Source organism: Artemia franciscana, chromosome 12 (genome assembly GCF_032884065.1).
Source record: "Artemia franciscana chromosome 12, ASM3288406v1, whole genome shotgun sequence".
In the NCBI taxonomy this organism is placed as follows: Eukaryota; Metazoa; Arthropoda; class Branchiopoda; order Anostraca; family Artemiidae; genus Artemia; species Artemia franciscana.
In genome coordinates, this window is record NC_088874.1 from 17,692,674 (window position 1) to 17,716,424 (window position 23,751).

At 37.6% G+C, this 23,751-nt stretch overlaps 1 protein-coding gene across 1 annotated transcript; it reads left to right on the forward strand.

The window, feature by feature from the left end:
• Positions 1-1,371: 1,371 nt before the first annotated feature.
• Positions 1,372-23,613, forward strand: LOC136033784 (progranulin-like). The gene is made up of 3 exons (XM_065714686.1): positions 1,372-1,531; positions 9,125-9,259; positions 21,783-23,613. The coding sequence occupies exons 1-3, from the start codon at positions 1,442-1,444 to the stop codon at positions 21,966-21,968; spliced, it is 411 nt and encodes a 136-aa protein (XP_065570758.1). The 5' UTR covers positions 1,372-1,441; the 3' UTR covers positions 21,969-23,613.
• The last annotated feature ends 138 nt before the right edge of the window (positions 23,614-23,751 follow it).

Genomic DNA, 23,751 nt, shown 5'->3' on the forward strand with positions numbered 1-23,751 from the left:
TCAAACTGAAGTCGAGAGGGTTATATTATTCCTGCTCTGTCTCTCCTTTGCACTTTTTCACATGTAAGGCCGCAGCAGCCTCTGGTCTAATTTAGGTTTACAAGAGAACTGAATACTTGTTAAATTTCAGAATCGGACTTGAATAGATAAATGGAAATGCAATCATGAACTACTAAGTAACTGCTGCAACCACGCTGTCTTTCCATCATCAACAACAGGTAAAACAGTGGAAGAATTTAACGAAGACAGTGAAATTACAAAATAGAAGATTTTATATTGTTTTACCTGTTGTTGTTCTTGTCATTAAATATTCCAAGGTTTTCAAGATTCTTTTATTTAAAAAAATTTTCATAGTATTGGTAAAAGCCTCAACCAAATTACGCTATCTTTTACAACACAGGAACAAAGAAGAAAAAAATTAAGCATGATTAATGACACTTGTATAAAATGGAATAAAAGAATTGCTGAAGTGAATTTATTCTGCATATTATTGGCTCGAACTTGTTCGTGTATCAAGTATTGGTTTTGGGGGCAATAGGAGGAGGCAACAACGTACTGTGTTTTGCACTAGCGAGGAGCGACTGTCCTAATTTGCACATGAGATGGAATCTCCGTTCTTTCAACGTTGGTATTTTCAACCGGTTCCGTCTCCTGTTGGCGTTTTACCGAATCCTGTCAATCAAAAAGCTTTTTTCTCTAGAGCATCATTTAAATTTTTCAGATACGTACTTTTGTCGTAACTTATAGAATTTTATTCACCTTATTAGTATTAACGTGATGATAGGTAAGCTATAATAAACATTTTTGGTATAGCCTCCTTAGGCTTATGTAGTTATAGGAAGCAAGATAAGGGACCAACTCCTCCTAAGATTGAATAGAAGAACTCCCCTCCTAGGAACATTCTTAGTATTTGGGCCTTAGAATTTGCTCTTTTGTTTATGACTAGCCCCCTGAAATAAAATATCATCTGATATACAACCCTCTAAATTTTTGTTATTTTGATCCACCTATTGGTTTTGTTTTACCGTCGAAGAATTGAGTGTCACTATAAATTATTATATTTTTTTAAAATCTATATTATAAAAGTTCGTCTCACGCAAAAGCTTGCGTCTAAAACGCAAGCTTTAAGCTCAGACGTCCCTTATTTTGCACATTCTACTGTGTTGCACCAAAAGTTTTTGTAGGATCATAAGATGAGAATTACGTCGATCCCTCGTGAATGCAGGCATGGAAAAAAAATAATAAATCTGTCCAGAATCTAATTCCCGAAAATCGTTCCTATCTGCACAATATCTGATGGACTTCGTTTGAACGCATAACTTATTTGAATAGGTTTTTAGGAAAGACAAATTTAAGCCACGCCTCACTCAGTTTTGAATGCAAACGCTATATCTGTGAAGTTTTGTTTGTTTTTCCGGAGCAAACAAAACAACCGCTTTTAATGAAACCATTAGTCAGTGTTCAGATTTGGAAAATGAAAGGACATTTTTTTATTTTGTTATTTGCTGTTTCCACATGTGTTGTAGCAAAGGTATGTAAAAATTATTTTTCTGTCTCTCTCAACAAAATATTTATTTACTAGCGATTTAAAATTAAAGTCACAGGTATCGTTAGTAAAAAGATAAATTGATAACGAGGTTATCCGTCCTGTAGAAATCCACTTCATTAAAAAATAATAAGACTCTAGGTGCTGATAGTGTGATAAATGAGTTTCTTAAATATGGTGGCTCTGAGGTTAGAAATAAGCTACTGAAGATTATGGATATGATTTTTGAAAAAGGGGACGTACCTAATTATTTTAGGAAAACCTTAATTAAACCACTGTATAAGAAAGATGACAAGAGTGCATGTCGTAATTTTGGAGGCATTAGTCTGGTCTCCGTAGGTAGCAAATTACTTAGAAATATGATACTTTTTAGACTGAGAAATGCTGTAGACAAAGTTTCAAGGGAAGAACAGTGCGGTTTTAGAAAAGGTAGAGGATGCGTTGACCAACTTTTCACACTTAGGTTAATAATTGAAAAGTCCCATCGTTGTGAAACACCTTTGGTCCTCAGTTTTATCGATTATAAGCAAGATTTCGATTCTGTTGATAGAAGAGCGCTAGCAAAGGTCTTATCCTTATATGGTATACCAGTAAAATACATTAAAGCGATTTGTGCTATGTACTGCTGCGGCTAAGGTAGGAAATAAGGTTAGCAACTAATTTTATATTAAATCAGGAATTAAGCAGGGTCGTGTTCTATCTCCATTTATATGGATCAATTTGATGGACTTTGTCTTAAGGAACAAGGCAAAGGGAGTGGGAGAACATAGATTTAAATGGAAAGGTAAAACGTTAAATTGGGAGGATTAAAGTAGGACAGTTCCTGTCGTGTGTCTGGGTGTCTATATCCTAATTTTAATGAACATAAATTACCAGTTAAGATTACTTTAGTTCAGTTCTGAGCAGGGTTGCCGCCTCTAGTGATTTATCGCTATTTCTAGTGATTTTTCGTGTTGCCTAGTGATTTGCTTTTAGCGTGATTTATAGTGATTTTTGTTCGAACACTAGTGATTTTTTCCTAAATCTAGTGATTTTTCTCGATATAGAGCGTAGATTCATGACTCAATCCAATAAATCATACAAGATGCTAATTAATAAAAGAAAACGTTAAATAGTGATTCACTACAGTTCCTAATATATTCCAAATTAACATTTTGCAAATATACTGCCTTTGAAACTTCCAATTTCTCACCATATTTTCATATCAGATATAGATTCCAGAGCGTTATCATCAAGATAATAGGCGAACCTAGTTAATCGCAAAATTGCAAAAATGTTCTATATCTCCTATTTTACAATATTTGCTCGGGTCGAATTATTGTCTTCATATTTATGGGTTTTTTCTCTGTAATCCATCACTTCTAAATTAGATTTTATTCTGTTAAAACCCTTGAAAACAGAGTGAAAGGTGGATATGAATCCACCCTCTACCAGGAGCGGATCAAGAGTAAAATCTTGGGGGAGGCTCAATGTGACAAGCGTGCCAATGAGCAAAATCTGGGGGGGGGTTCAGTGTGACAAAGGCGACAATAATTGACCAAACTGACAGATTTATTCTGAAAAAGAGTAAAAAAAGAAAAAAAAAACAGGGAAAGAGGGTGCCAGCATAGATCTTAGGTGGACTGCCCCCCCCCCGCCTCACCTGCATCTGCCAGTGTCCTCTACATCTGCAAATAGAAGTGAAATGAAGTCATCGAAAAATAAGGAGGTAGGTATACATTAAATACAATTTACTAAATGTAAAAAGAAAAAGAAATCATTGAAAAAGGAAATAGGACTTAGTGCTTTCTATAATAGGATTTGTCATATAACTAGATAGATTAAATCGAGTGTAGTTTGATGATAGAAGTCGGTTGGGAGCACGGGGGGTGTCTACTCTGGGATGTGTCTAATGATTTTAATCTTTACTTCTAATATCTAATTGAAACTCCAATAATTCTCAAAATTTTCTTATTTATGATTGAAACATCTAATAAACGCAGATAACGCCCTATTCTTGAGGTTTCGGATTTATGTGCTAATATGTCAAACGGTTTGTGGTAACGAACTATTAGAATGGAGCTACATGGCTCACTAGTAACCGAAACTCTAGAAACGGGATTTTGATATTAATCGTTATATCATTGACTTGTTATGATGATTCCGAATGGATAAGATTAATTAAGCTTAGTTTTACCCATAAAAGGCTACGAAACTGCGAAAATTTGCCTGAATTTCGAAATAGGAAGGAAACAACCACTAAAGGTCAAAGCATTTTAATTTAAATCAAAATGTTAGATTCGGTGTATCGTAGAATCATATTGCAGAGGCTTCGAGCCCCTCTCCGCAAAAGTGTTAAATTTCGTATTATTTGCCTGAAGAAAAGTCCTGGATGTGTGTTAATTCATATTTTCCCAGGATCAATCGTATAGAACCAACGATCCTAGAAGATCGGGGAGGGCTCATTTGTACTGAACTTTAAAATTCTAGTGTCTCTTTTATTTGACGAAAAAGATTGGACGGATACTAGTCCCTCTCCCACGTCCCTTCTTCCTCAAGAATAGTTCCATCAAAAATCTGAGATAGCCTTTTTGTATATCATAATTGAAAGATTCCAAGTTATACCTTTAGATTTAACTTGACCCACGCAGGCCCTGAGGATAGGTATAAGGATGAAAGTATGCTGTGGATAATAAAGATAATATACAATCTATGAAAAACAGTTTCAGAGCGACAAAGACAAATAACAAGTGACAGAATGCATTGGACTTGTATAACTTGGGCTATATATTTGCAGGCTAGGGGGGTAGGGGTAATGTTAAGTAAGCTAGGTTACTTTACCCCGTCACCATTCCTAACGTGCAAATATAAAGGACAGGTTATATCATTACATAAACTGAAGTACCATATTTTCCTCAGATTTTAGTAGTGATGCCTCTATGGTTTTAAGGGGACAGATAGGGGGCAAACTATTAGAGCCACTAGTCCCTCAACATGTTATTACGCACACCTGGACAATACTATAGCGCACTTGTATAGTACACCCACGTAATAGGGATTTGCTGGTTACGTCATATGTAATGTTTTCTAAACGATGCAGGTATTAATTACGTAATAGTTTATTTTTAAAAAACCTACGAGGACCACAGATTCCTTATTTCAGGATTATCGTGGTCGTTATATAATAGGGAATTTTTTTTCGAGACGCAGGTGCGGTCGTTATATAAAAGGGAACTTTTTTTAAGAGACGCAGGTGCATGTTTCGTAATTGGAGTTGACGGCCACGCAATTTTGCCTGACTTTGCTTCAGTATTGAAAAATAAAGTATAACAGTTCAAGTTATCTATATTATTATTATTCTTATCCTTATTTGTCAATGATATTATTCTCTAGTAATGGATGGTTTTACTCTTTTGGATATTGAAGGTGCTAACAATGGCGAAATTAAACCTCGAGGTCCTAATGCTGCAGTAGAAATTACAAGGGGTTGCGGGCTCACCCTGGAATAAGACGAGATGCTTGCATAATATGTTATATCATCAAGCAAGTTCAAGTCGGAAGGACAGCTCATGCTTTGCAGTAAAGGTGAATATAATGCATATACGAAGATTACAAGACATATTAAATGCGTTAGCGAAATATATTGAATACAATGATCTGGATCAATCTATAAAAAAAGTAAGTTTACTACTAGTGAGATCTATTGTTAGTGTATGGTCGGTGGTGAGAGTGTTAGGACTAAAATGACTGGATTTGAGAAACCAAAAAATCATACGGAATCTACTTACTTTGGAAAAATGCTTGATTCTAGATGATGATTTTCTAGAGTTATATCTTCAAAGGAAAATGTCTTCTCAAAGAAAGCTTAAAGATATAATGAGAAATAAGTCTCCGTCTTTGGACTATTGTATGAAACCTTTACATCGTGGCCAAGATGCATTTACTCAATTTATAGACATATTCATTGAAACGAAACAAAATGATATTGTAATTTTGGTTTTGGGCAATACCTAGATGGCCATTTTGCAAGGCAACAAGAAATGAATAAAAAAAATCCTGTCTAAACAGGTTTTGTGACGTCACTTCTCTTCCTAGAAGACATTCAGTTTCCTGTGTCAGTTTTGTTTTGGAAGTGAGACAGCTAACATCGAATATATTTTACGTATGTCTATTATGCTTGTATATATTGAGCAGCTGGTAATCCCGTGAGAATTGCACTTTTGTTGATGACTATAATGAAAAGTTTAGATTATACAACCCATGTAAATTGCGTAGAGGATACGCAATGCAAATTAAACACTGTAATTCATGTCTTGAAGAGATTATGACTCTCATGCTAGAGGTTTCATATGCTCAAATTGTCATAATGACAAATATGATCACTGGGAAAATACTTACCCCGGCATGATTGCAAAAAATGTTAAACGTGACTTCAGTTTATTTTTAAGAGACTGGTATCGTCGTGGTTTAAAATTTCTTTTGGAAGAAGACCCTGGTTTACATTTCAATTGTTGGAATGATAAGAGAATTTTTTTTGATTTCGTTGTGAAGATACTGGCTACTTTGGTTATAAACCTGCTGACATTTATTTGGTTGTTACACAAAGTGATTCCTCATACGTGAATTTTGTGCGTGATATTGCTTCAAATAAGCAAATCGGAACACTTGAGGTTTATAATATGAATCAGAATAGTATTATTTACTTTACCAAGAGTTCTAATAAAAATAAAGTTGCATTTATATTGTAGAAAATATGACCCTGACTTTGCATGCCAAGATGAATAAAAGTTGAATCCTGACGAGCTTCCGCCATTAATCGTTTCCGATGGAATACGTCGAAGAAGAAATCTAAAGTACACAGAGTTTTGTGCGTACAAGTTTTATTAATAGACAAACTACAAACATTTTAAAAGTATTTTACTCTTAAGGCACTGAAATTTATATTACACAGGTAGGAAAGAGTATTTTCGACTAGAAGGTCATTCAATCGAGGATTGTCACCATAAATGCTGAGAAATTCACTTCCAGTATACCGCGACATCGAAATAAAATATAATACTGCATGAAAACCACAGCTTTTGGTTGATAAATCTTGCACTGACTTCCAATTTTGAATAATAGATTTTTCACTTTTCTCAAGAGATTTTTAATTTGAGGCAAAAGGAAACTTTAAACGTACTGTGCCTGTTCGGACAATAGTCATATCTTGAGTGCCGGACAAATCCAATACAATGATACCATGAGTTTTTGCAAGTATTTCTTTGATTATACCATTTTCAAATAACTGTGAATCTCGATCTAGGGATTGCATTGTCAATTCAAATAGGGTCATGTAGGATGTTTCAAAGAATAAATTGTTCAAAGAATAATGATTATGCTTTCAGCATGCAGACCTTGAATATTCAAATTTAATCTCCATTCTCTCACTTCAATTCCCAAACGCCTACTCTCCAAATCGTTATTCCGCAATTTTTCTTGTTCTAGATCATTTCGAAGCTTTCTTGATTCATCTCGTAGATTAGCATTTTCTGCTGATGTTTGTCGAACTTCGTTTTGAAGGGGAATTATTGAAACAGAAAAACTTTTCTACTCTGCTAATATTTTATCCATTGACGCCTGAAGCCGTTTAATTCCTTCATTAAACTTTTCTTGAGTAACCGCCATAATAAATGTTATAATACGCACGTAGAAGTCTACACTTGCATCAAATTACGCAATAGAAAAGTCCAAAACAATATCAAATTTAATTCTTTTAAATTGAAAAAGCAATCCGGTTATAGGAGTTCACTCTTCAATAGCTAGTGAAAGACTGATTGAAGGATGAACCTCACTTAAATACTCATCACTTAAATCATTCTCAAATGGATTGGTAAAGTAAATTCTCCTTAGTTCTGTCGAAACCTTGAATGTGAAACCCCCCTTTTTTCGACTCGCAAATTTTTTTGGGTATTAAAATCAAAAGTCTCTTTAACGGTTCTCCATATAGTAAATGGCTGCAAGTTTGCTAGCATTAAAACACGAATAAGCATGAAAATATTGGGATGATGTTTGACTCTACCTTTACGGAGGAGGCGCCCCCTGAAGTTTTTTTTCAATTTAGATTATGATGTGGCGGGGGCCTGAAGGTTTTAATAATTACACCAAAGGAAATTATGATGTAATGAAGCCTTGGGTCTCGTAGGTTTTCAAAAAAAAACTATTAGTTAAATAAGACCTGCATCGCTTAGAAAGCACTCCCTATGACATAAAACGCAAACTCCTTTCACGTAGGTGTACTATACACGTGTGCTATAGTATTGCCCAGTTGTGTGTAATAGCCCCTTGAGTGACTAGTAGCTTTAATAGTTTACCCCCTATCAAGCCCCTTAAAACCATGGAGGCGTCACTACTTTTTTAGCATATTGCATTAGGATTAACGTAAATTAACTTGTGGGTATGTTCAGTATAATTAAAAAGAACCTCTTTTTTTATTAAAGAAGCAACAAGACCGATGTTTATCAAAATTTGTGAAGGGTGGCACAAATGTTTTCCCAGGAAAATTTAAAAGGCCATTTTCAAAATTGTGTTTGGTGTCCAGGTAATTATACTAGCTAAACGAGAGTAAAAAGAATATAGGGAAAAAACTTGGGGTTTGAATCGACAAGGAAAAAAAATGAAAAATAAAACGCAAATATTTCGATTAGATTCCAGATAACTAGTTTTCAGTGGTCAGGGTACAAGCCAAGGGTACCAATTAGGGAAAATACTTGAAGGAAACAAGGATTTTGCCCTATTCTCTGGCTAAAGATGCGAAAACGCATTTTTCTAAATTTCAAGGGTAATTTTGGCTTGAAAATACCAAAACATGATTCTAAATGTATTTTTCCACATTTAGGGGGGAAATTTTACCCCTTTCCTGTAGGAACGCCAGTATAGAACAAGGTACAGAGACAAAACAATTATTAATTACAATGATAAAAAGTATTATAATTCTATTGATTTTTAGTCAACAATCTAGTGATTTATGTGCTGATTTAGTGACTTGTTCAGGAATCTAGTGATTTTTTCCACTGGGTGTCAACCCTTATTTCGAGTATTTCCGTGTGGTATTTATTGTTCTAACTTTATTATATGTATAGATAAACATTTTATACTTTACACATAAACTTTAAACACATAAATACACAAACATTTTACACATAAACTTTATGAAAGTTAGAGACGCTAGACATTCTCCATCGGTCAAACCTTTTATTGTCGACCAACGCTTCCATAGGACTCCAAAGAAGAGAGCACAGAGAGAGAGAAACTTTCTCTATCTTAGATTCAAAAATACGCTGGAAAGATGCAAAAACAGGGAAATTTCCGTTTTCTTTTTAGCAGGTTTAAATCATTTTCTTAGAAAATGCTTAAATAATACAGAAATATTGCTCAGTGAATAGAAGTTTCTTGATCTATTAAGCCTAATCAAGCACCTTGTCCGAACGGTTCAAACTACAGCTTTAGGCTTTTGAAAAACCGCATATTACACATAAGCCTTAAGCCTTAAATACTCATTTATCTATACTTTACTTATTTCAATTGAATTCCTAGTTTAACCTAAGTCATTTTTGCTTTTAGGACGACTCAAATTTGTTGACGAATGAAATAACCGCATCTTCTGTTATATGTCCGGGAGGAGCATACCAGTGTCCAGATGGGTATACATGCTGTCCTGGAATAGACTACCCATTTTCCTGTTGTCCATTATTTCATGTACGGTATTTTCTTTGCCTAAAGGAATTGAACATTTATTTTATCCACCATAACTAAAGAGCTGAGACTATTCGCTCTCAAATAGAAAAAAATGAATACAAAAATCAGGATAAGGAGTCTAGGCAAATTCCATCCCTCAGAAGGTTGTACTCATCTTGAGGAGATGGAGCAAATTGTATGAACATTAAAAGTTCTGAAATAATAAAATCTAAATTCACATCTGCTAGATTTTGGGCGAGTACAATTGGGAATGACACTTTTCGCTGTTTTTATTAAAAAACAGCTGCGAAATCACTGCGAATCACTATGATATTTTTTGAAGTTTCCACGTTTACGGTTTGCAAAAAGGAGGAGAGGAAAGAAAAGTAAATCTTACCTAACTAAAAACAGCAAGTAAGTGGAGTGAGGAAATAAGTACTTGTATCTTCGGTAGATTTTTACCTTAGGAGAAGATCGAAGCTTTATATTTTGTGTCTACGCCAGAATACGCTATTTCCATAACTGTGATAACTGTGTTCAAATTTGTAAGAAAACGATCCTCTTGTTTGGTATGCAAGTACATATGATATAATTAATACCGAATGTCGTATACCCCTTTAATAGAAATTCAGTAGTCTCTCGTTTGTCAAGGTCATCCCCTTAGGCACTCTTGATGATCAATGATGTCCTTGTAAAGGTCACTCCCTAAGGCACTCTTGAGGATGAATGAACTCATACTTAACTGATTCGTTTGGTTTTGAGTGTTAGTTGTGCAATGATACAGCCCTAAGGTAATATTGAGGATCATTGAACTCTAACGTAACTGATTTTCCCTGGCCTTGAAAGTTAGTTCCGCAATGATAACGAGACTCCTCCCGTAATGAATTTTACGGGTGTCATGTATCATTTTGTTGTAGGGATAAGAGTCGTTCCTCGAGGAGGTACTTAGAGGAGCAACAAACTCTAAACAAACCCAGACAAGGCAATTCTAATATTGTACTGGAAGACCAAAGAAATATGAACAAACCTGATAATGGTGATTTCCTAAGGCGCTTTTGAGGAACAATGAATTCTGAACAAACGCGGGTAAGGTGGTTCTACCTTTCTTGATTCTATTACAAAACAATTGCGTAATGATCTAAGATGCTCGCTAAGCATTTTCGAATGATTTCAGAAATGTGTTACTGGTGTAGGATTAGAACTAAGAACTCTTAAGGATGAATGAATGACGTGCTAGTCCATTGAACTAACAAGTCGAGACTAATATATTGTTCTTAGAAATACATCGACAAAAATCCTTACATATAACCTAATGAATTACCAATTAAATGAAATGAATAGCATCACATTAATACGTCCAACCACGACAATAAGCACTAAACTTTTCTTCCATTGTGGCTTAGATAGTGACATGTTTTTCATTTCTAACGATATCATCGACCCAGTTTTAGCCTCTAAGAAGTTTTCATCGAATTTATGAATTATTTTATGGATTAGGAATCAAACGTGAGACATGAGATATCCTACAGTAAAAGAATGATGCGTTGGTCAGCCGAACTAAAAAGTCAATGATATTATGTTCTTAAAACTACATTCTAAGCAATAGGTTTAATGCATTTGGAATGCCATTGAATTGTATGTGTTTGTTTACAATATATGATTATTAGTCTTAAAAACATCCCTCCCTACTAGCCGCATGTGGGGGGATAAAAACCGCATTCGGCTGGTTAAAGAGCTACACAACTTGAGGCGAATCTTGGACTTGGAATTTCTTCCAAAAGGACTTAGGATTTTTTGGAATTTTTATTGACTTAGAATTTTTATGGCACTTGGTATTAACCAAGTGACATATAGCAGTCGCCAATTCTGTCGGTCTGTCTGTCTGTCTGTCGGTCTGTCCCGGTTTTGCTACTTTAGGCACTTCCAGGTAAGCCAGGACGATGAAATTTGGCAAGCGTATCAGGGACCGCACCAGATTAAGTTAGAAATAGTCGTTTTCCCAATTTGACCATCTGGGGGGGAGTGGGGGCCCGGTTAATTCGCAAAAAATAGAAAAAATGAAGTATTTTTAACTTATCAGCGGGTATTTGGATCTTAATGAAATTTCATGTTTGGAATGATATTGTGTCTTAGAGCTTTTATTTTAAATCCCGACCGGATCTGATGACATTGGGGGGAGTCGGAGGGGGAAAACCTAAAGTCCCGGTTTTGCTACTTTAGGCACTTCCAGGTAAGCTAGGACGATGAAATTTGGCAAGCGTATCAGGGACCGGACCAGATTAAATTATAAATAGTCGTTTTCCCGATTTGACCATCTGGGGGGGGGGGGGAGTAGGGGCCGGTTAATTCGGAAAAATAGAAAAAATGAAGTATTTTTAACTTATGAGCGGGTGATTGGATCTTAATGAAATTTGATGTTTGGAATGATATTGTGTCTCAGAGCTCTTATTTTAAATCCCGACTGGGTCTGATGACATTGGGGGGAGTTGGAGGGGGGAAACCTAAAATCTTGGAAAACACTTAGAGTAGAGGGATCGGGATGAAACTTGATGGGAAAAATAAGCGCAAGTCCTAGATACATGATTGACATAATCGGAACTTATTTGTTCTCTTTGGGGTAGTTGGGGGGGGGGAGTAAGTCTTAAAAATTAGAAAAATGAGGTATTTTCAACTTGCGAACGGGTGATCGGATCTCAATGAAATTTGATGTTTAGAAGGATATCGTGTCTTAGAGCTCTTATTTTAAATCCCGACCAGATCTTGTGATGGGGGCGGGGAGTTGGGAGGGGGAACCTAAAACTTGGAAAACACTTAGAGTGGAGGGATCGGGATGAAACATGGTGGGAAAAATAAACACAAGTCCTAGATAGATGATTGACATAAACGGAACGGATCCGCTCTCTTTTGGGTAGTTGGGGGGGGGGGGGGGGTTAATTCTGAAAAATTAGAAAAAATGAGGTATTTTTAACTTACGAACGGGTGGTTGGATCTCCATGAAATTTGATTTTTAGAAGGATATCGTGGCTCAAAGCTCTTATTTTAAATCCTGACCGGATCTGGTGACATTGGGGGAAGTTTGGGGTGGGGAGACCTAAAATGATGGGAAACGCTTAGATTGGAGGGATTGGGATGAAACTTGGTTGGAAAAATAAGCAAAAGTCTTGCATACGTAATTTACATAATTGGAACGGATCCGCTCAATTGCGGGGGGGGGGGGGTAATTCTGAAAAATAAGACAAATAACGTATTTTTAACTTACGAAGGAGTGATCGGATCTTCATGAAACTTCATATTTAGAAGGACCTCGTAACTCTGATATCTTATTTTAAATCTCAACCGGATCAAACGTAATTGGGGGGGGGGGCAGTTGGGGGGACCGGAAATCTTAGAAAATACTTAAAGCGGTGAGATCAGGATGAAACTGGATGGGAAGAATAGAAACCTGTCTAAGATACGTGACTGACATAACTGGACCGGATCTGCTCTCTTTGGTGGAATTGGGAGGGGGGAGGTAATTTTGAAAATTGAGGTATTTGTAACTTACGAAAGGGTGACCAGATCTTAATGAAATTTGATATTTAGAAGGATCTTGTGCTATAAAGTTTAACTTTAGGTTCTGACCTTCTCACAAGTGCCAAATGAGCTCTTGGCTCTTGGCTCTTCCGACCTCGTACCATATGAGCTCTCGGCTCTTCCGACCTCGTCCAAATGAGCTCTTGGCTCTTCCGACCTCGTACCATATGAGCTCTCGGCTCTTCCGACCTCGTCACAAGTGCCATATGAGCTCTTAGCTCTTGTTTAAAGTAAGTCAGAAGCACAGGCATGCAAACAAACACAGAGAGAGGCACACAGACGCATAGGAATATACATAGAGAGATAGAAAAAAACACAAACACACAAAGTCAGACAAACAGCCATGCAAACAGACGTAGAGCCAGACAAGCAGACGCTCTAACACACACAGACACGGAGGGAGAGAAAAACAAAAAAACACAAGGTCAGACAGACAGGAATGTAATAAGACGTAGAGACAGGCAAACAGACGCTCAGGCACACAGGCACAGAGAGTGAAAACCCCAAAAAAGCCCACAAACACAAAAGGTACAGAGATATGGAGAGACAAAAACATCCAAAAACACACAAAGTCCGACACACAGGCATGCAAACTGACCCATAGACTGGCAAAGAGACGCTCAGACACAGAGGTACAGAAAAAGAGAAAGACAAAAGCACACAGACACACAAACACAAAACTGAAACACACAGACATGTAAACAGAAGCAGAGACAGGCAAACAGACGCTCAGACACACAGGCAGAGAGAGAGAGATAAAAAAAAAACAAGCACAAACACTCAAAGTCAGACACACAGTTATGCAACGATATACAGAGAAAGGCAAACGGACACTCAGAGACAAAGGTACAGAGAAAGAGAAAACAACACAAAGTTAAACACAAAGGCATGGAAACAGATTTAGAGACAGGCAAACAGACACTCAGATAGACAGGCAAAGAGAGAGAGAAAAACAAACACAAACACATAAAGTCGGATACAGAGGCATGCAAACAGACGCAGAGACATGCAAATAGACGCTCAGACAAACAGGGACAGAGACAGAGATAGAGTGAGAGAGAGAGAGACAGAGAGAGAGAGAGAGAGAGAGAGAGAGAGAGAGAGAGAGAGAAATAAACACAAACACACAAAGTCAGACACATATGCATACAAACAGATGCACAGACAGGAAAACAGAAGCTCAGACACACAGTTATAGAGAAAAAGACATAAAACACACACAAATACAAAAGTCAGGAACAGAGACGTGTAAACAGACACAGAGAGAGGCAAACTGACGCTCAGACATCCAGGCACAGAGAGAGAGGGACCATAACGCACAATTTCAGACACACACACACACATTCAAACAGACGCAGAAACAGGCAAACAGACGCTTGGAGACCCCGGCACAGAGAGAGAGAGAGAGACGAAAACACACTCTAAGTTAGAGACACAGATATGCAAACACACGAAGGGACAGGCAAACACACGTTCAGACACACAGGTAAAAAAAAGGGAAATTGAAAAATTTATGTGAGACAATTCTAATCCATGACGTACAACTTCTGATAATAAAGCTTTAGCGTTATCTCGCAAACTACATTCCATATGATGACATTATTTTCTAATTTGGCGACTTTCAATTTCACAATCTGACTAATTGAATCTTCATTTTTTCTTTTTAACTTTATTATTTCATCGGTACAAGTTTTTAATTGCAATTTGAGGCAGGATGTATCATTTTCAATTTTTCCAAATTTCAATTCACTATTAACCATCTTATTTTTAAGAAGTGAATGTTCTTTATCCAGATTATTGGCTCTTGTAGTAAGAGTTCCTAATTGATCGTTGATAATGTCTAATTTATTACGATTTTCTTTTACAACTTCGAGAATTTGGTTTAAAGTCTGCAACTAGTATTGATATTCTTGTCATTTACACCTTCTTGTTTCGGATTTTTCCTTTTACAAATTTCCTTTTCATAGTTCTACAGCTGAGAATAAAAAAAAATATGTTTTCACAAAAGAGAATTTAAAAAAAAACTTGAAAATTTCAAGATCAATTCCTTGTTATCTTTAAGAGTAGAATCGGTTAAAGAATGTCCAATTGTTGCTAACTGATTAAAAGATAACATACTGAGGTCTTTTTGAAGAAACAACTATTTTATTATTTTCCGACTTGCGAAATGGGCACAAATTCTTTTAAAGTTTTGATTGTTTACTTCCATTGCATCAGTAAACATTAAACATATCACAATCACTTCAAAAAATATTATACCTTCTCATGCTTTGTTTGGAATGTGTTAAGAAAGGGCAATGTCATCGATTTCTATTGCAATGATGAAGATCCTAGTAAGAAGAGAAGTGACGCTATGTGCTTTCTTGACTGTGTGGCCGTTGTAAAATTGGGGAGAAAAGTTGGATAGAAGCAGCATTAGGGGATTCTAAACCACATCGAATTTTTGTCCAACTTAAAAAATATAACAAAAATATACATAAACAAAATTTTGAAGCGTTTTTTGAAGTTGTGTATGCCTGCGAACCAGGATTTGAATTTTAAAAGTTACGGTGACGATAGTGGCCACATGTATGGTTCTGAAACATGGATGCTCCAAAAGATGGAGCAAAATTCATCGGATGTGTTCTAGAGGAAGTGTCCACGGATTATTTTGTGCAATTGTCTGACTGACGAATTTTAAATATTTAGCTGTACGAAAAATGCGGTATCCCACTTTTTAAGGCTTTAATGAGGCTATAATTCAGCCAATCATCTAGGGATTAATATCAGGTTGGCCCGGAAAGGTGTGAGAGGAGATGGTAAGGAAAGACTTAAGAGAAATTAGGACTTCTTTGGATGGTGTAAAAAGGGATGCTTTGGGCAGATTCGGATGGAAGAAGTACGTCCGAAGCATTGCTAGCCCAAGGTGGCTTGGTGCTGTAGTGAGTTGTTAGTAGTAGTAGAAAATCATTTGTTGAGCAAGTGGGATGATCTAAATGAACTATCGTAAATTTGGTGGGTATTAGAACCATATGATATCGACTTGAACCCTTTTGTTAACTCCTCCTATGACAAAGGTTTCTTAAAGAGTTCAGCTAAGTCTAAGATGTTATCCCGTTTCCTTTGATGAGCTTCCATAGTTATTTTACACCATTAAATTATGCGTCGAGAGCTGATGCTTACAGAATACTACCTGCACCTTAACATCTGCAATTGGGATCTATATCCAAAGTTCATGGACCCACAGCTCCTCCCGGTTTCATCATGCTCGTTGTTTGATTATTTGATAACCTTTGGATTATTCGAGGTTTATTCAATTCTATGACCAGGCCGAGAACAGATCAGTGTGTCACCACAGAGTTCTGAATTTAACATTTCTTTTTCTCTTTTTCTGTTATAGGGTACAAAAAAGGCATTTACCTGTTGTCCTTTTTAAATAGCTATAATGTTTCCAGGGCTTCCAGATCAGCAGAGCTTGGAAACGCACACAATAGGCTTTTGTGCGCCAATCTTCGGCTTCGCCTCCATGCACAACGATCGAAAAGAAAACCCATCGCTGCAGATATTGGGAAACTAAAGGAACCAGATACTCGCCAGAAGTACAGTATCGAGATATCGAATCGCTCCGAGGCCCTTGGCTCACTTAATAGCAGCGAAGATCTCTGGAAGCATTTTAAATTGCAGACCAGTGAAACAGCACAACTAGTGCTTGGCAAGAGGAGTTATCCAAAGAAATCGTGGCTAACTAATGAAACACTGCAAGTCATAGAGCAAAGACGGAAGGCAAGACTTCTTGGGGACATGACCACATATCGGAGGCTCAATGGAGTGCGGAACAGACTCATTCACCGGGATAGAACCCAGTTTGTTGCAAGGAAAGCCGATGAAATTGAGCTAGCTGCAAAAAAGAAAGACATGGGCAGCCTGTTCAAGCATCTCCAAGACCTCACTGAAAATAAAACTCCCACCTTGGGTCCCGTCCTGTCCAGGGATGGTGCACTTCTCTCTGACGAAGGTTCTTGTCTTGAGCGGTGGAAGGACCACTTCTGTTCGCTCCTCAACAATACTGGTCCGTCTGCGCCTCCTAATGATAGACCTGCCAAACTTGCAGTCAAAGACCTGGAACAGATGTTCCTCCAGATGAGCCTTTCAGCCCCTCAGAAATTGGACATGCAGTAAAAAGACTCAAGAATAATAAAGCTGCTGGTATCTGTGGCTTAAACTCAGAGCTGCTAAAATATGGAGGTCCTGCAATGCTCCTGTTTCTACACACCCTGTTCTCTACAATCTGGTAAACAGAGATAATTCCTGAGGATTGGCGGAAGGGTGTCATCATCCCCTTATGGAAGAGAAAAGGCTCGAGAAGCGACTGCTCCAACTACCGGGGAATAACCCTACTGTCAGTCCCTGGCAAACTGTTTTCAATGGTCCTGCTGGATCGATGTCGGAGCATCATTCGAAAAATCCGGCGACCGGAGCAAGCTGGTTTTATGTCGGATCGTTCAACCATCGAGCAGATTTTCACGATTCGACAAATAGTAGAGAAGGCCACAGAGTTCCGACAGAAAGCATTTATTGCCTTCGTTGACTTCCGTGCTGCATTTGACTCAGTCAATCGAAAAGCTCTTTGGCGGATTCTAGAGTTGACTGGTCCACCCGAGAAATATTGCAGACTTCTCAAGGCGCTGCACCATGGGACGGACACCTGTGTACAAGTAAATGGTCGGCGCAGCCCGTTCTTTCGAATCACGACAGGGGTGCACCAAGGATGTGCAGTGGCCCCAGAGCTCTTCAATGTCATCATAGATTACGTTATGACAAAAACCACTTCAGGTCCCAGCTTTGGGCTCGAATTCGGAGATCATACCATCACAGATGTCGATTTTGCCGATGACTTGGCCATTCTGGCGGACTCCATGGAGCAGCTGCTGGAAGCGCTCCGAATTCTGCGAGAAGAGGCTGCCAAAGTAGAACTGCATATAAACTGGAACAAAACTAAAATTATGGCCATAGACCCGTCTTCTCCTGCTGTTAACTCTCCAGTTAGCCTGGACAGCACCACTAGCATCGAGGTTGTTAAAGACTTCATCTACCTGGGCTCCGTAATTTCTTCAAATGGCTCACTTCTCCCCGAGCTGCAGGCAAGATTATCTAAAGCGTCTTCTGTCATGGGTAGACTGAATCGTCACCTCTGGCGAAAACCAAATATCGGTCGCACAACGAAACTGCAGATCTTCAACGCTCTAGTCGGCTCTGTGATGCTTTACGAAGCTGACACATGGCAAGCATCAGCTGCAACCTTCAAGAAAATAGACGTATTTCATGCAAAGAGCCTGAGGAGGATTGAGGGCCTACGATGGTCCGACTTCGTCAGCAATGAAAAGCTTCTGCAGCTCACAAAGCAGTCTTGGTTTTCGACTCAAGCAGCCGAGCGAACCTTACGATGGTTCGGGCATCTGCTTCGAATGCCACCAGATCTAACCGCAAAGATGATCTATGACTTCGACCCTATCAAAGTTGGTTGGAAGCGACCTCGCGGCCTAACGAAGAAACGTGCGAACCTTACGATGGTTCGGGCATCTGCTTCGAATGCCACCACATCTACCCGCAAAGATGATCTATGACTTCGACCCTATCAAAGTTGGTAGGAAGCAACCTCGCGGCCGACAGAACAAACGTTGGTCCGACAGCCTGTCCGAGTTCTTGGCGATGGCAAACATCAGACAGGGCGAAGAGCAAATACTCGCCATGGACCGAAGTGGGTGGAGGAGGCAGACGTCACTCTCTACGCCGAGCAGTGCCCGGCAGGAGACTTAAGGCAAAGTAAGTCAAGCTTCCAGGGTGCCTGAATTTGATTTTCAAGCTATTGTACGTGTCACGTGAATCTTTGGCGTTAATTTTGTATCGAAGATTGAATTGTTCACAAAATCCTTGCTTATATTGACTGATTGAGACCCACTATTTATAATCTTTTTTGAGCTTTGCCATCTAAAGGTCGAAAATTTTCAGTGTTCATATTAAGCCTGATACTCGGGGCAACATTCAATAGAGCACATGCTTTCTGGAGGCAAGGGCTCTTGATTATTACGACTCAGTAAGGATAAGAGATAAGATAAGACAATAAGAGAGAATAAGACAAAACGTTCAAAGAGACAGATTAGAATTCTTCTGTGCTATTCAGCCCATTACCTTTTTTCAGCTGCTTTAGCTGACCTTTGCTAAAAAGTCAACCCAAAAATCATTACATTAGTTAGTTTCTCAAGAAAGCCACTCAGCTCTTGGGACAGAATTTAATATCTTTACATTTAGGAGACATACAGGCTTTGCCCTTATCAGCCCCATAGCTCTTCATTGTTTCTTTCTTTCCTACATCAGATGAGAATTCAAAAAAAAGGTGGAGTGTGGGAAAACCACAGAACACGCTTGATCCTTTATTTTTGTCTATTCCAGAGAACGAGCTTTCCTATTCATTTTTTCAATACCCTTTCCCCTCAGTAATCTGCAATAATAGTTTAAATTATTTTTATCCATTATTTTTGAACTGAATAACTGAAATCAAACCTATACTTCACCTTCAGGGTAGAATATTTCAGTTAAACTTCAGAATGTTACTAGTTAACGTTTGGGGAATATTTAAGTTTTTAGCCAAAAGAGCACATTATGTGACGCTTTCAAACTTCTATATTATCAAAACGGCTGAAGTTCAACTGCCTTTGGAAGCTGGGCTTGGGGACTTGCGATATTTTTACTTTTTAGAAGTTTGCAGTTGTACATTTTTGTCAAAATTTCTAACCTGATAATCAAGGAGGCACACTCGTGCCTCTTTAAAGAGGTGAACCACGACAATTTTAAGCGATCTTCGGTTCCAGTGGTCGCAGAGGGATGGGGAGGGATGCATTTCGTAGCCCGAGCTCCAACTAAGAAACCTGCCAAATTTCATCCCCCTCCGACTTTTCCTTCATGGGGAAATCTGGCCGAAAGTTTCGACCACCCAACCCCACCCCCCCTTTAACTTTGTCTGATCGGGCTGAAATTTACAAGTTAAGGTCCCCTAGGGCCCAGGAGCTTATCCGCGAAATTTCAGCTCGATCCGATAACTCCTTACCTGTTTTCCAGAAACCACGCATAGCCACTTATTGTTCATGTTCTCCTTTTTTTTTCGTCGCCTACAGGTCACAGCCGACATCGGATCTGGGTGTACGAAGACTCATTCGACGCGGAATTCTCCGAGTAAATTTCCTGGAAAGTTTCGTCGGAAAATCTTAACCCCCCGATTTTCTAGCTTAGAAAAACCCATTTCCCCATTGAAGGTAAAATTTCTCTTGTAATAACATCACTTGTTTGAAAAATTCTTACACTAACAGCAGCTTGGCGCAGCGGAAGCGTGCTGGGCGCATAACCTAGAGGTCGGTGGATCGAAACCGCTAGCTGCTAACTTTTTAAAATTTGTAAAATTAGGTAATTTTGTCAGTTTGAATTTATTGATACAGAAAGGGAGAAAATAAACATGGAAACATGTGATCAGAATTACATACTGGAATGTTCACAAGAATTTATACTGAAGCGGGGGTAAGGCTTGATGGAAGCATGTTAAAAGAACCATTTAAATTGATTTCCTAATTGAAGCCGTTGGTGAAATTTTCTATTGTAATAACTTGTTTGATAACAAGCATAACAGCAGCTTGGCGCAGCGGAAGCGCGCTTGGCCCATAAACCGAGGCGGGTGGGTAAAAACCACTAGCTGCTAAATTTTTAATTAAGCTGCTAAACTATTAAAATTATCAAAATTAGATAATTTCGTCAGTTTGAATTTATTGATACAGAAAGCGAGAAAATAAACATGGAAAATTATTATTAAATTACATCCACCATGGATTGTAGAAAAACGTACAGAAATAATATGAAAAAAACTTCGTTTTCTTAAAGAGTTAAAGAGGCTGCGTCCCAAAGTCGAACCTTAAAACATACAGGAATTAGGAGAGGCAGTTGGGGGGCAGCCGCCCCCCAAATCCCCCGCTTTTAAAGACTCTTGTACAGTTTTTTGTTGTGGGGGGCTGCCACCCCCCTAACCCCCCGCTCTTGGCTTCGGAAAGGCCCTCTTTTAATTAACAAAACAAAAAACCTATATAAAAGAGTCTTTAAAAGCGGAGGGTTCAATCCAAAGACATTTTTGGGAGTCTATGGTTTTCCATGCGAAGGGAGTCTCCCAAATACATTCTCCGTCAAACTCTGATTATGTCAGTTACTGGAGGTTGTTCTCTCATTTCATAGATTCTCGTTTTCTGTGACCATCGAGTGATCAATATTCTGAGGAGATACGAAATTTCTAAAGTTAGGACTCTTTTTCTCGATTCGGGTGTCATGTTTAAGTTGTATTGGCGTAAAGTAGTATCGACATAATATTTCTGTTAAAAAGACATAACCTTAGACTCAGAGGAAATTCCTAAGATACTTGGCTCCATACTTGGCGTAGTTTACTAAAGGTGGCATTTGCTTGTCCTATACTGGTGAGTACATTTTTCATTGTCGAGCCAGTTTTCTCAATGATGCTTCCCAGATATTTAAACTGGACAACTTATTCAACATCTTGATTGCTGTATTTCATGGACACAGTAGAGTCGCTTGTTGCCATGCATTTCCACTGCTATGTCGTCTACGAAATCTATATTGTTGACCTAGACTTCGGAGCTTAATCTGATACCACCTGTTTTTGTGTTCTGCAGGATATCTTGTCTTTTTTTTACTAAAACGGCTTATAATAATGTAATTGAGAACCTCTAGTGGAGGCAAAGGATGTTACATTTATGCATTAATAAATAATAATAATATTAAAACATTTTTATTCTACCGCACTTTTTCTACAGCTGATTGAAGCGAATTTAAGTTTATACGGTAACTGTTATTTTCGAGAATCCATAGTAATTTAATGCAGATGCTCTACAAAAAATGAGAATGTAAAACATAGAACTTACTATTTTCTCTTCTTTTCAAGGCAACTTGCTGTAGCGACCGAGTACATTGTTGTCCATTCAATTTTCGGTGCACACCAGGAGGATGCTTTCGCAGCGGATCAATATTTTCAAACGCCTTGTTTAACGCCGAGTCGTACAAGCAGATTGAAGCTGAAGAATTTGATGAAACACTAAATAAGTTTATCGACGACATGTTTGAAAATTAAATGTTTTATATTAGAATCCATGGATTCTAATATTGTGTTATTCTTTCAAATGCTTTAAAAGAATATTTTCAATGGTTGTGGCGCAGAAATTAAAATGACAGCAAAAAACTTTGTTCAGTTGTTAATGCTAAAAATTATCGAAATGCAGCCCTATTTTCTTCTTCTTTCAACTGATAGGGAGATGTTTTTTTTTGCAATTTCGTCGCCAGAACCAAATTCCTGGCCCTGCAACGGATGTGAGTTTATTTAAGGGATGTGGCCCTGCAAGGTTGTAGTCGTATATACCAAATGCAGATTTTTTATGCTAGTGGTATTAGATAGAACATAATAAATATAAACATTTTTCGAAATAAATACTATATATAAAAAATAAATGCTGAAACATCAATAACGATCTTTCTTGGGATTAAAAAGAGAGATGGATCAGTGCTAACAATAGAAAATAGTTTTCATTTCCTGTGAAGGTGCGAGTATATAAAACTAGTCGAGGGTTCTAAACAAAGATGAACTATTTCATTTTATTTCACTTGGATGTTATTTTTTAGGGGTCCCAAGCTCTTCGGAACCCTCAAGGGGTCAGGGATTCGAAGTTCTTCCTGTAGTTATTAATTAATGCTGAGTTGAATCCCAATGAAAATTAATATTTTCAAGATAGTAGCATGCGAAAGATTTGTCACTAAACAATGTAGCCTATTTAAAAAACCGCGATCAAATTTTGGTTATTTTGAGCCGGTTTTCACTCTTCACTGCTTTCCAGCTACTACTGCAACCCTGATTTTGTATTTTTACTTGTTCTAAAGAATAAGTAAAATGGATATTTTTTTTTTTACAATTGCTGGAAACTGGAAGATATAGAGAGATAACATTGTACTATGATGTTGTATATGCATGTTAAGAAATTGAGCGTAATTATTTATTCTAGACGTGCACCATTTAAAAATTCAAATAAGGTATTAAGGATAAAGGAATTACAGAAAGACTGGCGGAGAGGGCATGTTGAAAATGTGTTAAACCGTACTAAGTTATACGGTATAATATTAATAATAATTTTTTAACGATAATTTATAAACTGAAAATAACAATTTATGAATAAAATAGATTTTTAATGTTGCGATTTTAACTGCAGCATATTTACTGGTACTATTCCTCTAAACAACTCATGGCAGCACTAAGCCTCTCGAGTCCAACACTAGAGAACACGCTCCTTCCCAATCTCAACCATTTCAAAACTTCACCCCTTAACCTGTTCAAATGTCAAACAACTATGGTTTCTGGTTTGATATCCCCCTCCTTCAGGTCAAGATGTTATTTTACTGTGATCTTTATTTTCTATGTAGTAATAGGTACAAGACAAAATATTTACAACAATATTATTTTTCAGTAAAGCACCATTTGCACAGTAGGCCTTAGACTTTCATAGTTAGAGAAAAGGGGACAGTGGCTGAAGTCATGTTTGTAGTGAAAACTGTGTATCTTGAACAATCTTGGGAAGAAGTAATCAAATTAAACTGAGCAATGGATATATTATGATGTTCATTCCTGAAAGCTCATGGCTTCAGGAATTAATTTTAGTGTATTTAAATGCTTTAATATGTACAAGAGTAATAAGTACAAAATATTTGTAATATATTTCGTTTTCAGTAAAGCACCAATGAATCTGTAGGTTTTTGAATTATACGGTTAGTGAATGGGAGAGTAGCCAAATTCTGTTTGGTAGTGATTTTGTCTGTTTTGATTGATTTGCATATTCAGATTAACTTTTACTTGTTTTTACGATTTATTT

Excerpts from the sequence above, each read along its gene's own strand:
- LOC136033784 (XM_065714686.1), top strand. The coding sequence starts at position 1,442 with ATGAAACCATTAGTCAGTGTTCAGATTTGGAAAATGAAAGGACATTTT. Across the intron at positions 1,532-9,124 it reads CCACATGTGTTGTAGCAAAG|GACGACTCAAATTTGTTGAC; the intron begins GTATGTAAAAAT and ends TTTTGCTTTTAG. Across the intron at positions 9,260-21,782 it reads CCTGTTGTCCATTATTTCAT|GCAACTTGCTGTAGCGACCG; the intron begins GTACGGTATTTT and ends CTTCTTTTCAAG.